We start from the raw sequence: 16,147 nt of genomic DNA on the forward strand, positions 1-16,147 counted from the left end.
AGAAGCCCCCCCTGGTATTAGAGCTAATAAAGAAGACAGGGGGGCCTCCGGAGCAGACTAATAAATTATTTCAAAAACCCTTGTGTTGTGTGTTTAATAACTTTAACTTTTTGCCTCCAGGTGAATGGGTAGGGGTACGATGTACCCCATATCCATTCACTTAGGGTGGGGGGCCGGTATCTGGGGGCCTCCCAGATTCCGATAAGCCCCCGCCCGCAAACCCCGACAACCAACGGCAAGGGTTGTCGGGAAGAGGTCCTGTCCTCATCAACATGGGGACAGGGTGCTCTGGGGTGGGGGGGCCCGCAGTGCGCCCCCCTGCCCCAGAGCACCCAACCCCCCCATGTTGAGGGCATGCGGCCTGGCACGGCTCAGGAGGGGGGGGGGCGCTCGCTCGTCCCCAGATCTCTAACTGCAGCTCTTCACCCCCTCCTCTGTGATACTGAAAAATGCAGAAGGATTTCATCCAAAAACAGCACTTTTGAAGGGGTGTACAAAAGAGAAGACTGCAAATAAGCAACTAAAACTTAGGTAGGAGGATTTGTATTACCTGAGGCTATTCGCTTCACTGTGCATATATGAGAGGGTTTACAACCAATTTAAGGAGGTTTATGGTTTTAGTTGCAAACATTATCAATACTATATCACAGTAATTAAGGTATGATTATTTTACCTGAGAAGAGTCAGCCTTGGCAACATCACTGGTGACTATAAGTGCTTTTCTCAGACTGTGTCCTGACTCTTGAATGAGAAGATATCCCAGCAACAGTGATATATGCGCAGGAACACATGTAGTGAATGGCAATATTGATGACAAAGAGGACAACCAGTCAAAGGAAGCACTACCATCTTCTTTAAATTTCTTTAACATGGTCAATGTAACAGTTATTGTATAGTGCCAACTTGATACAGGCAAAGACAGCATCTCTACGGCCTAGAATGAAAAAATAAATAAATATTTAAAACACAATTCAAGCTTGGTTCTACAAAATCAAGTACTTTTAGGAACTCACGATTTTATCCATATATAAAATAGGCGATGGAAGACTGGTCATTCAGTCTCTTGTGATGTATAACTTGTCCCATGAGGATACAGACAGGGTACAGGGAGGGCTGAATTGACAACATTCTAGTCAAGGCAAGTATTGAGGAAGTGGGAGTGGGTACCTGTCAAAAAATGCTCTGAAAATCTGTTGGTAGGGAGGAGAGGAGAAGGAAGGGTGAGCAATACCTATCTTTTGAAGGTCTTCTTTTACTCTTATCCACATGACAAAGTTTTGTTTGTCCGTTGGGGAATCAGGACTGAATTAGAAGAGAAAGTCAGAGGGTTCCCCATACCTGGAAGCGCTAGGTATATTTAGTGCTCCAACAGAGCTGCCAGTGGGGAGTATCAGTTGGGGGTAGAGGGTTTTCTTACAATAATTTGTCACTTTGCCATGACTGGGCAAAGTGCCAGTTTCCTCTGAAGCACGGTTTTACTGCTGGTGCCATGTATTTGTATATGTAAGGTACTTTAAAGAAGAAAACAAAAAGCATATACACAAAGTTAAGGAAGCAATTCTTAGCAAAAGATTTTGAGCTACTATGTCATGCACTGGCTGGGTATGATGTTCTAATTGTACTAAGCCAGTGCTTCTCAAAGAACAATCTAAGGACTTGGTCATCTCTCAGTGCCAAAGATGTTGAGGCATCTCTTATTATTAAATAGAAGCCCAGCATGGGCACTAAGAGCTAAAAGTAGTGAGCCCCGAAGATTACTTTCTTGGCACTTTTATCAGTATGAGATTGTTCTTGGTGTCTTTATGGGATAAAGAAAAAAAAAACAGCAGTTAGTAATCTAAGGAATACAGAAGTAAACAAAAAGAGATAAATCCAGTTAATGTGAAGCCTGGTGTAAGGTTAATTTAGCCCATCTGCAAAGCATAAAACTTTATTTGTAAAAGATTTGACTGTATTAGTCATATGCTGGCACTGGAGATGTGACCTGTAAACAGTGGAATACATGTGGTACCTACAACATTTTGTGCATTCGTATGCCAACAATTGTACATATACCAGTTAATTTAGTTTAATTTCAGAGCTGAATATATACAGTATATATATATTACCAGTTTCTCTGTTGCCATCTCCATGTGGTCTACGTTTTGAATTGTTTCCAAGATTGTTAGGGCCAGTTGCTGTAAAGAAGATGCTCCATCCTTCACACTGAAGCAGTCTGCCAAGCCTGAAGATGAAACTACCAGCAATACTGGCATGACTAACAGTTGGGCTAGGGGTACCATTTTCTTTTCTGCTGGTGTTTCCAAAATTTTAAGAGCTATGAAGAAATAAATGATAACAACACATTAACTGCCATACAGTATGTGGAATGCAAACATGATGCAGACATCTGTTTTTCTCTTGTGTAGGTATTCTCTGCTCCTCCTATTTGTAACCAGTCCACAAACAATAGTAAGTCTGAGCTCCATAAAACACTGTTAGAATGGACAAAGAAGCTGCTGCCCGTACAAATCAGATTCTAGCTGGTATCTTTACAATGTGAGCTACAAAATTTAAATTAGATATCCAAATTACATATCTAATTTCTTACACAATATGCACTACACTAAATAACAATATAGAGCATAACAGGAGACACAGGTCATGCTCAAAACATTTTACCACATATTAGGTAACAGGGAGTGACGCAAAGGGTTTGTAATATCTTGAGAAAGAAGGATTGGCCATAAACTTTTCTTCAACTTAAGTGGAACTTTAGTCAGAAAATTAAGTCCAGCTAGATCACTTTATGCTGGCCTCTTTTGCAGGTATAGCTATGTAAAACATTAAAAATACCGTATTTGCTGGTGTATAAGGCGACTGGGCATATAAGACAACCCCCTATTTTTCCAAGTGAAAACATAGCTTTTGGGCTATACTCACCGTATAAGACTACGCCCCCTTCCAAGGCAATCCCATTGAAAAAAAAAAAAACATGGATTCCACCACATATTCACCACCACACAGCCTCTGCTCACCTGTGCAACCATTGCAGCCTCTGCTCACCTGGACCACTATTGCAGCCTCTGCTCACCTGGGCCACCATTGCAGCTTCTGCTTACCTGTGCCACCATTGCAGCTTCTGCTTACCTGTGCCATCATTGCAGCTTCTGCTTACCTGTGCCATCATTGCAGCTTCTGCTTACCTGTGCCACCATTGCATCCTCTGCTCACCTGTGCAGAGGATCATCATGAGGAAGAGAAAAGCCGCAGGATTACAGCGCGGATAGTCGGCTGTTACAGCAGAGCTTACATAATAAATATCTCCTCTCTGCTCGTGGTTACACACAGCCCCGCCTCCTGACCTCACGCCTGTAAGATAGACAGAATTGCAGTCCAATGCTGGGACGTGTTCTGTCTATCTTACAGGCGCAGGGTCAGGAGGCGGGGTTATGTGTAACCAGGAGGCATTTATAATGTAAACTCTGCTGTAACAGCCGACCTTTCCACTCTGTAATCCCGTGGCTTTTCTATTCCTCCATGCTCTATTCCCCTGGGGCGATCGATGGGAGAACGGCTCCCGATCAACCCCGTATGCCGGTGGTACCCGCGCTCTGTTTCCCTTTTTCAAGCACAAGCTTCATTTGCCGATACCTCACACCCTGGAAGTTGGAATTTTACGCTTTCTCAATGATTATGGTCCTTGTACACATGCTAGGACTCTGTTACGTATATTATTTTATGCACGTAAAACAATTTTATTGCATTGGAGGGATGTGGGCCCCCTATTCGGCCCATGCTTTCTTTCGTATTGTTCATGGGGTTCTACCCAGAGCTTTTTTTCTCAAAAAATAGATGCAGGAACTCAACCACGACCCTGTTCAGATTTCACAAACAGTAGAAGGGTCTTAAAGGGGCATTAAATACCAGGATTGCATTACATACAGAGTGCAGAGTTCAGGGGAGTTACACACAGAGTGCAGCGCTGTCACTTGTAAACACAGAAACCAGACTTCTGTGTTTACAAGTGATTGTGGTGAGCAGGCACCAAAGGGTCTGAGCCAGAGGTGGTGGAACCGAGTTCTCCCAAGTTCCCCACTGGAAAAAAAGCCCTGGTTCTACCCCATTTTAAGTTGATATACAGTATAAAAGTATACCCAAGAAATTTACCAAAATATGGCAACCATGGTTGGATGTCTCTGAGATTTTCTGGGGGGAGATGTCCTATCATCACAGCGTACTCAATAAGTTTCTTCCCACTAAAGTAACTTAGGGGTACTGCTCCGACGGACGGCAACAAATTGGCCAGGTATTGTTTTGCATGGAAACTTCCACCAAATAGGGGTCTCTGGGAATTTGACGCTAATATGGGTTTGTATGTGGTGCTGGTATGAATGTGTATGTGGGAATGTCGGTTGGGGTTTTCTTTGTTTATGGCACAGTGTTTCTGTTGATTGAATATCAGTGGATACCTGATTTTGTATGCCCTCAAGTGCCTTATATGCCAGTATTGTGACCCTTTTTCTTTGTATCTTTAATTGTGAAAAGTTAATAAATACCTTTAAAAAAAAGATTTACTGCTGCTCAGGGATTCTGTGTTTTAGCAAAATGGCGACCTCCAGCAAGAATAAACAGGCACAATGCTGAAGGCACACTAATTTTGGTAGCATAATTATTTATGGTTAATACATGTTTCTTGGTAAAGAACATTACTTTTATCAAGTTGTAATGGGTTCAACTTTAGTAATATATCAAAAAATAGAAGATAGCCATGAATGAACCTGACCAGCAGCTGGTTAAAAGATGAATACAGTTAAAGTAAAGTATTGAAAATAAAAATATGGGAGCTGCCATTGCTGAATTGATTTAGAAAAAGTACAGAACTTTGGGACTATCATTCCTAATTTGTCTAGATTTGAGACATAATAAAAATAAATAAAAAAAAACAACACACCCCATCTGAAAGAATCCTACCTAGTTTCATCATCTGTCTTTGCTGACTGGTAGGAGCCTGTAGTAAAAGCAGACTGAGCCCAACTAAAGTCTGCTCTATTGGAAAACTCTGGAAGAGAAAACAAAGGCAAAATATGATACAATATAGTATGTAAGCCAAAAGGCACTGTTGCAATCACTGCAGTGGCGAAACACACACCTGAATTATAAAAGTGGCAGATAAATAGAAACTACACAAAATGATTGACTTACATCTTTCAGCAGGTCCAAGTTTTGTTCCAGCATGTTCATGAGTGTCGAGCAGTCTCCTGTGATCTTCAAACTGACCTCACATGCACACAGGATTTGAAGAGATAACAGATAGAGCTCTTTTTTAAAGAAATCAGAATGTAGCTGGAAGCTGGCACACACATCCTTCATGTACATGGTCACCTCTGTGATCTGGGTCCAGTCTGCAAGCTGTGTAATAGAAAGCATGGATTTGGTCGAGACATATGAAAGCCTAATTCATTCATAAAGCATTTTATACATGTTCTGTCCAGGAGTGTCCTTCCTGAAAGTCAGCTTATAATATATGCCAAGCCTGCTTGAAGGTGGTACTAACCAGAGGTTTGAATATTTTGCTTCACTGGAAAAAAAAAATTGCCCCTATCTGGGCTACTCTACACAAAAAGATATGTTAAAGCTACAGAAAACATTTCTGTATAAGTCAATTTGCATTTTAGACTTGGCTGCCTTAGTGAAATGTGTAATTGCACAGCTATATTTACAGTCAAAACATAAATAACAATGAAAAAAACAAAATCACGCTGCAACTGTAAAATTTTATGTGGGGAAAATAATTTTAATTTGTGCTGCGCAAACTGTTGGCGCTATATAAATCCTGTATAAGAATAATAATTTGTTAAAGATCTAAGCACATTCTTTGTGAAAATAATCCACACATCACCCTCTTGATAAACCGAGTTTAAGCCAATGGGGTGCGACTTGTCATGCAATTTGGAACTGTCAAATCACATGACGAGTCGCACCAATGTGAACAGGCGCTAAAGGATTTGAAGAGAACTATACAAAACCATTAGGTGTCTGAATTAAGTTTATATACTGCATACTGATACTCGTCCATCATTTTTTACATACTAGAACAAGTCGCACACACAGCTAAAAGCCACAGCTAGAGTGACCAGCTGAACAATGCCATGCATACACTGTTATGGTGCTGTGTATTATGATCTGAGTGTTTTCCCATTATGTTACAAACATGCGAGTCTCTGCAAAACAGTTGCTTTGTCTACTATGGTGCATTTTTCACGTGCAGCTGGCAACGAAACACAGCAGCCAAAGAGATGTATGCCAATGACAGCCATCTGACCAATATGCCGGATGGCGAGATTTCCCACCTTCCAAGTTGGACTGCTCTGTGTGTACCAGCTGCTCTGTTGGGAAATCTGGAATCAATGCTATGCATACGCTACCCAACATCCCTGTGGCCTCTGCAAACATTAACCCTTACACAGCAACAACGTATAAAAACAAAGAGGAAATTAACCAAAGTCTGCAAACTGGTATACTTGTTCCACGTACTATGCTAAAGCAGAGCCAATCAATTAACTGTAACACAGAAGCAATTGTAATATGGGGTAACTAGAACTATTCACTTTCCTGATGGCACAGAATGGCAGCCAATAAGTAGTTGTGTGTTAACTAGGTGAGAAATGAATGGATTTCTAAAGTCACCACCAGCAGTTTCCCCTGATAAGATTACATTAGACAGGATAAAGGCTGCATTATTGAATCACTATGCATGTTAAAAAAAAAAAATAATAGGCTGCACATGTTCACATGGAGTATGATTATACCTCGAAAGCCTGTTTTGAAAAAGACCTTGTGGAAAAGTATATCTATCCCCTGCAAGTGCAGCTCTAGTGATGCGTGTTAGGAAATGCAGTGAGTGACACAGAATGTAAGACATTTTCATTGACAATTTTATCCAGGAATGGAAGTATGGGCTCTTGAAGCATTCAATATGCACTTAAGAAATCTTAAAAGTTTTTTTTTTCATTGAATGAAGTATGATAACAATGATCTGTTTGCATACACATAGGTATACATACACCCACAGAAGATAAAAGTTACACTATAGGTGCAATTTGACTTCTGTATATTTTCAAACATATGGCATCTTTAGACTGATTAATGAGCAAGGTTCTATTTCTTGCAAATCCATGTCCACAGCAGTAGTAGAAGATCCTACATGCTAAAGCATGCATAGAAAGACAAATTGGTATGTGGCGGCTCCTTCCAACTGTACATACCGTATACGGTTTCTATCCGATAACTACCTTTATTATGATTTCAACAGCAATAATTTTGCAATTATCTTCCTGTCAACTAAGTCTATACTACTTTTGTCCAATTTCTTTGATGATCATAGTCCCACTGTTGTCAAATGTAATTGTTCCATAATAGTATTGAGACACCTGCCTGTATATACACACAAACTTTATTGACGTCTTAATCCTAGGTTCAATATTGACTTGGCCCACCCTTTGCAAAGAGTGGGCAAGAACCATAGAGTCCTGGCCTCAACCCGATAGAACATCTTTGGGATGAATTAGAGCGGAGACTGCAAGCCAGAAATTCTCATCCAACATCAGTGCCTGACTTCACAAATGTGCTTTTGGAAGAATGGTCAAACATGCCTATAGACACACTCCTAAACCTCGTGGACAGCCTTCCCAGATGGGTTGAAGGTGTTATAGCTGCAAAGGGTGGGCCAACTCAATATTGAACCTTAAGGACCAAGTTCATGTGTGTGTAAAGGTAGGCATCCCAATACTTTTGGACTATATATACACAAGCATACACATATATACATACACACATACATATTACATATATATCTAAATAATTACAGTATATTGTATTCAAACATACAACTGTTTATCTATGAGGATTGAAATATAGGCGCTCCCACTGCAAACATGTTTTTAAAGTTGAAATCTCCTAATCTTTTCTTCATCTAATGAGTCACTGACCTGTAACGACCATTCAGTCACTGGTGTTTAAAAAGTTTGAACTTCTGTGCTGGGGTGGTAGCATTTAAAAATGGAAATTCGAGGCCAGAACTAACCAAGCTTAAAACAGCTCCCACCCCCCTTCTAAACACCTACACTAACTAGCTACACATTCAAAACCTATGTTTGCCAATATTATCCCCAGAAAAATCAAGGCGCTATAAACTGCCTGTTTGCAGCAACAATAAAGAACAGCAACAGTAACGCTAAGAAAAAAGGAACTGAAGAATTGGCTTGGTAAGCTATGAAACATCCTCAACAAATCTTCAACATTACAGACCAAGTCCAGTTGAATGTGACCAACTACATGTACTAAACATGATATACATCATAAAAATATATTTTATAGGACATTTAATATGACCAGTTTGCCTTCTGTACCTTAGGCATGTCCGATATCAAATTCATCTCGACTTGCGTATACATGTTATGTTACAATTTAGGATGTAGGACCCAGGGCGGTAACCTGCGGCCTGCACCCTACCCACCACCACTAAACATCCTGCTCGTAGGTCAGGGCCGTCTTACTGAGCGGGCACCTTCAAGGCCAGATCTGACACAGTCTAGGGAGCTGCAGCAGTGGAGGAAGGATGGTAATTGCAGTCTCTAGCTGTGGACAACTTGGTACCAACAGCGCCAGTGGGGCTCGGGCTGAGCGGCACCGGTTAGGTCTTGCGGGCGGCACCTTTCTGTTCCTCCTGTCTGCTGGGCTGCCTGTAACTTGTCCACCTGTCACTGAGGCTCCCTGAGCGATTACTCATTGCCGAATGTTGGCAGCTCTGCCTTCACAGTTCACCCGCCACCCAGCCAGGACTCCGTGGTGCACAGTGAACTGTGCTGTCCCTGTAGCTGCCTTTGCCGATTCTGTCACTCAATATCTCACACAAATCCTGGGAGTGAGATATTAACCACTTCCCTATCACCCATAGTCATATGACGTCCACAGATGGGATCTTCCATCCTGGGTGGAAATCATATGACGTCCTTGGCCTCCAGGCCATCTAGGGGGCGCGTGCACGCCACCGGCGGAGCGCAGGACCCGTTGCGCGTGCCCGGCGGCCACGATGTCAACCGGGCACCCATGATTGCCCACAATCACGGCAGGACCGTGGATCTGTGTGTGTAAACACACAGATCCACAGTTTTGTCAGGTGAGGAGACCGATGTGTGTTCCCAGTACAAAGGAGCACACAACGGTCTCCTCCCTTTGTGAGTCCCCTCCCCCTACAGTTAGAATCACACACTAGGGAAGATATTTATCCCTTCAGCGCCCCCTAGTGTTAACCCCTTCCCTGCCAGTCACATTTATACAGTAAATCAGTGCAGTTTTATAGCACTAATTGCTGTATAAATGTGAATGGTCCCATAAATGTGTCAAAAGTGTCCGATATGCCTGTCGCAATGTCACGGTCACAATAAAAAAAAAAAAAACGCAGATCGTCGCCATTACTAGTAAAAAAATAAAAAATGCAATAAAACTATCTATTAAAAACCACAGAGGTGATCAAATACCACCAAAAGAAAGCTCTATTTGTGGGGAAAGAAAAGGACGTAAATTTTGTTTGGGAGCCACGTCACACGACTGCGCAATTGTCAGTTAAAGCGACGCAGTGCTAAATCTCAAAAAGTGCTCTGGTAAGGAAGGGGGTAAATTCTCCCGGGGCTGAAGTGGTTAAAGACAGGATTCAGAGTGAATACCGCAGGGCTGCGGGGTCCTGAAGACCCCATGTAAAGTAGCCAATCCCTGCTGTGGCCACACTAGCAGCCCCACCCCCCTGATGTACACACACATACCGAGGTGGTAGATTGGTTGTGACTGCTACAGCTACACACACTCCTTTTACACTTCAATTGAAGAAGGACACCAAAGGCTGCAAAATTGGGGAGTCCACTGTGCAAACACCCCCATTCCCAGCCCCCTCAACTTAACAAATGCATATGTCCCTCTCCTCTGCTACTCTGAGTCTCTTACTGTAAAACACTGCCTTTTGACCGGTGGTGAGGAGATCGCCTTCCCACCACCGGTTTTAACCCCCCTCCCCCCCATAAATCAGGGGTCAGCAACTTACGGCCCGCACCATGCCAGCCGCCACTAAATGTCCAGCCTGCCAGTGCACATGATGAATTCACCGGCACCCAGCCAGCAGACATTTTAAGAGCAGAGCGGAGCTGGGAGCAGGAAGCTGAATGAGAACACACGAGACACACACAGCAGCGCTAAGACAGCGGGAGACTCTGGAGTTAACTTTCCAGGTGATTGGTTGCTTGGTAGTCCCAGAAACCAATCACCAGCTTGTTAATATGAAAAATTAACTCAGGAAGCTCCCGCTGTCTTATCAGTGCAGACCTAGTTTATCACTCTCATTCTCTGCTGCCTCCACCCACTAACTCACTAACTTCCCAGGAGATAACCAATTACTTTAAACAGAAGATTGATACAATTCGCAAGGAGATCTCTGCTGTTCAGATACCCTCCACGCTTTACACTTCATACCCACCTCACCAATATAGACGAGGTTGCTAAACTTCTTGCCAAGGTCCAGCAAACTACCTGCCCTCTGGATCCTGTTCCCTCTCAAATGCTACGTTCACCCTCAGGCTCTATTTTACACTCTCTAACCCATAATTTCAATCTTTCCCTCTCTTCTGGCATCTTCCCCAACTCTCTAAAACAAGCACTAGTCAGCTCTATACTTAAAAAGCCCTCACTGGACCCATCCAATCTTAAACTATGCCTCATCTCCTTGCTCCCCTTTTTATCCAAACTCCTTGAACGTCTGGTCTACAACCAACTGAGCGACCACCTTGCTGAGAATAGCCTTCTTGATCCCCTTCAGTCTGGATTTTGTCCTCAACACTCCACAGAAACTGCTCTACTAAAACTAACAAACAATCTACTTAACAGCCAAAATCAATGGACATGTAAATGTACTCCTACTCCTGGACCTTTTTGCTGCCTTTGATACGGTTGACAACCCCCTCCTCCTCAAAAAACTCACAACTTTGGTCTCCATGACTGTACTCTTCACTGGTTCTCTTCCTACTTATCTAAATCACACCTTTAGCGTTACTTACAATTCTACTTCCTCCTCTTTTTTCCGTTGGGGTCCCCCAAGGTTCTGTTTTTGGATCTCTCCTATTTTAAATCTACACCTCCTCCCTAGGTCAGCCTCCCATGGCTTCCAATATCATATCTACGCTGATAACACTCAAATCTATTTCTCTACCCCTCAGCTCACTCCCTCTGTCTCCTCATGTATCACTAATTTACTAACAGATATATCCGTCTGGATGTCACACCACTTCCTCAAACTCAATCTATCCAAAACTGAACTGATAATTTTTCCTCCCCCACGTGCCCCTTCACCTGATCTCTCCGTCAAAAATCAATGGCACAACTATAAGCCCATGCCAGCATGCCAAGGTCCTAGGTGTAGTCCTGGACTCTGAACTCTTCTTTAAGCCCCATGTCCAATCACTGTCCAAATCTTGCCGCCCCAACCTCTGCAACATCTCCAAAATATTCCCCTTTCTAACCAATGACACAGCAAAGCTCTTAATTTACTCCCTGGTCATCTCTTGCCTCAACTACTGCTACTCTCTTCTCATTGGCTTACCTCTACATTAGTCTATCACTCCCTTCAATCCATCATGACTGCTGCTGCCAGACTCATCAACCTTACCAATCGCTCTGTCTGCTACTTCTCTCTGTCAATCCCTCCTCTGGCTCCTGCTCAGCCAACAAATTAAAATTCAAAATACTAACTACTACTTACAAAGCTATCCACAAAGCCCCCAGCTACATCACTTGCCTAGTCTCAAAATACCAACCTAATTGTTCTCTATGTTCCTCTCAAGACCTCCTGCTCTCTAGCTTCCTTGTCACCTTCTCCCATGCTCATCTTTAGGACTTTTCCAGAGCCTCTCCAATCCTATGAAACTCCTTACCCCAATCTGTCCGATTATCTCCTACTCCATTAGCTTTTAGACAAACCCTGAAAACCCTCCTCTTCAGAGAAGCCTATTCTACCCACATCTAACAACTGTATTTTCATTTTCCCCATCAGCTCATACCCCACAGTTATTAACTTTTGTTTCACTTGACCCTCCCGTCTAGATTTTAATCTCCAATAAGCAGGGCCCTCTGATTTCTCCTTTTGAATTGTATTGTATCTGTACTGTCTGCCCTCATGTTGTAAAGAGCTAGGCAAACTGTTGGTGCTATATAAATCCTGTATAATAATAATAATAATGTCCCCAATTCAGCTAGGGATTGTGCCACTGTAGTGACAACTCTGCATTTGCTCAGTTTTCAGTGACTTTCTATTCTGAGCATTTCCTCCCTATCACATCTAAGCAGCCCAGGTGACTATAGAGTCACACATTTGGGTGCATACACAGTGATAAAATGACAGCCCACTCTCTCCCTCCTTCTCCATGCCCACTAACCAGCTAAACACAATGGGGGGGCGGGATATTCAAGTGCATCCAGAAAGTATTCACAGCGCTTCACTTTTTCCACATTTTGTTATGTTACAGCCTTGTTCCAAAATTCTACAAACAATACCCCATAATGACAACACGAAAGAAGTTTGTTTGAAATCTTTGCAAATTTATAAAAAATGTACATCCTTTGCGCAATATTTTGTTGAAACACCTATGGCACCAATTACAGCCTCAAGTCTTTTTCAGTATGATGCTACACGCCCGGCACACCTATTTATGGGCAGTTGTTCCCATTCTTCTTTACAGGACCTCCCAAGCTCCATCAGGTTGGATGGGGAGCGTCAGTGCACAGCCATTTTCAGATCTCTCCAGAGATGTTCAATCGTGTTCAAGTCTGGGCTCTGGTTGGGCCACTCAAGAACGTTCACAGAGTTTTTCTATACCCACTTTGTTATCCTGGCTGTGTGCTTAGGGTCATTGTCCTGTTAGAAGATGAACCTTCAACCCCAGTTGGAGGTCCAGAGCGTTCTGGAGCAGGTTTTCATCAAAAGATGTCTCTGTACATTGCTTCATTCATCTTTCTCTCGATCCGGACTAGTTTCCAGTTCCTGATGCTGAAAAACATTCCCACAGTATGATGCTGCCACCACCATGCTTCAATGTAGGGATGGTATTGGCCAGGTGATGAGCGTTGCCTTGTTTCCTCTAGACATGACACTTGTCATTCAGGCGAAGGAGTTTAATTTTTGTTTCATAGGACAGCTTTCCGGATGCTCTTTGGCAAACTCCAGTCATGTGCCTTTAAATCAGTGTTTCTCAATTCCAGTCCTCAGGCCCCCCCAACAGGTCAGGTTTTCAGGATTTCCCTCAGATGAAAAGGCTGTGGTGATTACTAAGGCAGTGAAACTGATCAAATCACCTGTGCAAAATAATGGAAATCCTGAAAACCTGACCTGTTGGGGGGGCCCGAGGACTGGAATTGAGAAACACTGCTTTAACTGAAGAGTGGCTTCCACCTGGCCACTCTACCATAAAGGCCCGATTGGTGGAGTGCTGCAGAGATAGTTGTTCTCCTCTCTCCACAGAGAAATGCTGAAGCTCTGTCCAAGCAACCATTGGGTTCTTGGTCACCTCCCTGACAAAGGCCCTTCTCCCCGTATGCTCAGTTTGGCCTGGCCAAAGGAAGAGTCTAGGAAGAGTTCTGGTGGTTCCAAATTTCTTCAATTTACGGATGACGAAGGCCACTGTGCTCATTATGACCTTTCAATGCTGCATACATTTTTCTGTACCCTTCCCTAGATCTTTGCCTTAATAAAATCCTGTCTCGGAAGTCTACAGACAATTCCTTGGACTTCATTGCTTGGTTTGTGCTCCGACATGCACTGTTAACATTGGGACCTTAGATAGACAGGTGTGTGCCTTTCCAAATCATGTTCAAACAACTGAATTTACCAGAAGTGGACTCCAATCAAGTCATAGAAACATTTCAAGAATGATCAGTGGAAACTGGATGCACCGGAGCTCAATTATGAGTGTCATGGCAAAGGCTGTGAATATTTATGTACATGGGATTTTATTTTTATTTTTTAATAAATTTAAAAACATTTCAAATAAACTTCTTTCACGTTATTATTAGGGGGTATAGTTTCTTGAATTTTGAGGAAAATAATACATTTTATCCATTTTGGAATAAGGCTGTAACATAACAAAATGTGGAAAAAGTGAAGAGCTGTGAATACTTCACGGATGCAATGTAAATGGACAGAAGCTTCAACTCTCTCTTACTCTAAGACAGGCTGGAGGTGTGTGACACAACCTGTGACTAGCAGAAACCCACCCACATCATGTGATTTACACAAAATAATAAAGATTTGATTTCAAATATATAATTGTATGACACTTTAAAACAGTTTAATGATAATATTTATTTACTTTTACTCTGTATTTCAAAGGCTGTTTTTTTTTTTTTTTAACATGTGACCAGCAGCAGTGGACTAGAAGCTCCTTCTGTCAGGCTTTATTCACACTTCAGCGTTTTGAAGCTAGAATCTGCCTACTATTTGAAAGCGCCGATGTGTAAATGGCAAATCGCGGGACTCACATTTAAGATGCCATTTATTCACACTGCAATCGTGGCAACACTCATCACAGGAAGCATGTCACCCAAAAATAGCTCTAGAACTTTTTATGGGCTACATGCTTCCCGTCACGCGTGTTGCCGCAATTCGCGCGGCAGACCTGCGCTGCTATTTGAGGTGACATTTAAATAAATAGCATCCCATAATGCTAGTCCCAAATTTTGCCATTTACAAATCAGCATTTTCAAATCACGAACAGATTCTTGGCAAGTGTGAATGCAGCCTTAAAGAGGTAGTAAAAAAATATGAAAAAAAAAAACGCTGCAAGACAAAGGCATAACATACTAGCTCATTATGTATTACTTACCTCAGATTGAAGCCCCCGCAGCGGTCCTCGTCTCCCCCTCCGGCCGCCGACATGTCGTCCCGGAGTTACTTCTGGGTATCGCGGCTCTGGCGCTGTGATTGGCCGGAGCCACGATGACGTCATGGAGACTGCAGCAACGGCACATAGGTGTCATTGCTTCAGTTTTCCCCAGTACACATGTGCCGATGACATCGGCACATGCAGGGGACAGGGGATATCTCCTAAACCGTGCAGGTTTAGGAGATATCCTCGTTAGCTACAGGTAAGCCTTAATATAGGCTTACCTGTAGCATAAGGTTGTAAAATAGGGTTTACAACCACTTTAATGTTTCCTTGCAGACAGGCTGGGAAAGATCTGAGTCATGTGATAGCTGTACAGTATATCGATTAGGATGTTTTTCTTTTATTAAAATAATTAAACTGCCATTATCCACATACAGAAATATAAGGGACGATGTAAATTAAACAGTGTGTGTATAGTATCACTTTAGTTTATAGTCCATAACAATCATAAAAAAATACATTATAACGTTTTTAACAGTCTGTACAATGCATGCAATTTTCAACCTTAATTGACTTACTCGCTTATAGAGTTAAAATTAGCATGCACTTGTAAAATGGTCATGCTTTCAATATTCAACTATTAAATTGAGATCAAAATTAACAAGCACTTACTTGCATGTAGCTTATCATCTCAAGGAACAGGCGGAGGATTTCCTCTTCTAATTCTGAGGGTCTCTGAGTGCTACAACCACTATTTGATTGTAGAAGGGCTTTCCAGATTCCCAGTCGGAAGGTAGAGTACTCTTGTAGTTGTGATGGCTCACAATACAAATACCTCAGAAACGGTGTTAAAATATAAACACTGGAGGGCTGCTCCCTGCAATAAAACAGATGCTTAATGTCAATTTCTTTATAAAATTCTTAGCATTGTGTCTCTATACAAAACAACACAGCAATAAGATATTTAGTTTGTTTCCTAAGAGATACTTCATAAATCTATACTTCAAGGAAAGCAATTAGCAATCAAAGTCTCATGAAGTTTCACATCAATATATAATATTATTTCAAAAGACATTTCCAATATCTTTAAATCTGCAACTTTCATTACAATAAAACCCAATAGTCCTATGAAACCAAGGTCCTTGTACAGGCACTTACTCTTATAATGTTAAAATGCATAGGCATCATCTTCCAATTGTACTCCTGCATTATTACCCTGTCTCTACAAGTCACCACTTCAATGC

General features: G+C 42.2%; 1 protein-coding gene across 1 annotated transcript in view; it reads right to left on the bottom strand.

The window, feature by feature from the left end:
• Positions 1 to 16,147, bottom strand: part of FOCAD (focadhesin) — a 268,287-nt gene that overhangs the window by 190,974 nt on the left and 61,166 nt on the right. The window contains exons 7-11 of the mRNA XM_040359573.1: positions 15,576 to 15,780; positions 5,185 to 5,391; positions 4,954 to 5,041; positions 2,109 to 2,317; positions 674 to 934 (exon numbers count right to left, since the gene is read on the bottom strand). Coding sequence (XP_040215507.1) covers positions 674 to 934; positions 2,109 to 2,317; positions 4,954 to 5,041; positions 5,185 to 5,391; positions 15,576 to 15,780 — 970 coding nt within the window. The remainder of the gene's footprint in view (positions 1 to 673; positions 935 to 2,108; positions 2,318 to 4,953; positions 5,042 to 5,184; positions 5,392 to 15,575; positions 15,781 to 16,147) is intronic.

The sequence above is a fragment of the Rana temporaria genome, chromosome 1 (assembly GCF_905171775.1).
Source record: "Rana temporaria chromosome 1, aRanTem1.1, whole genome shotgun sequence".
Taxonomy (NCBI): Eukaryota; Metazoa; Chordata; class Amphibia; order Anura; family Ranidae; genus Rana; species Rana temporaria.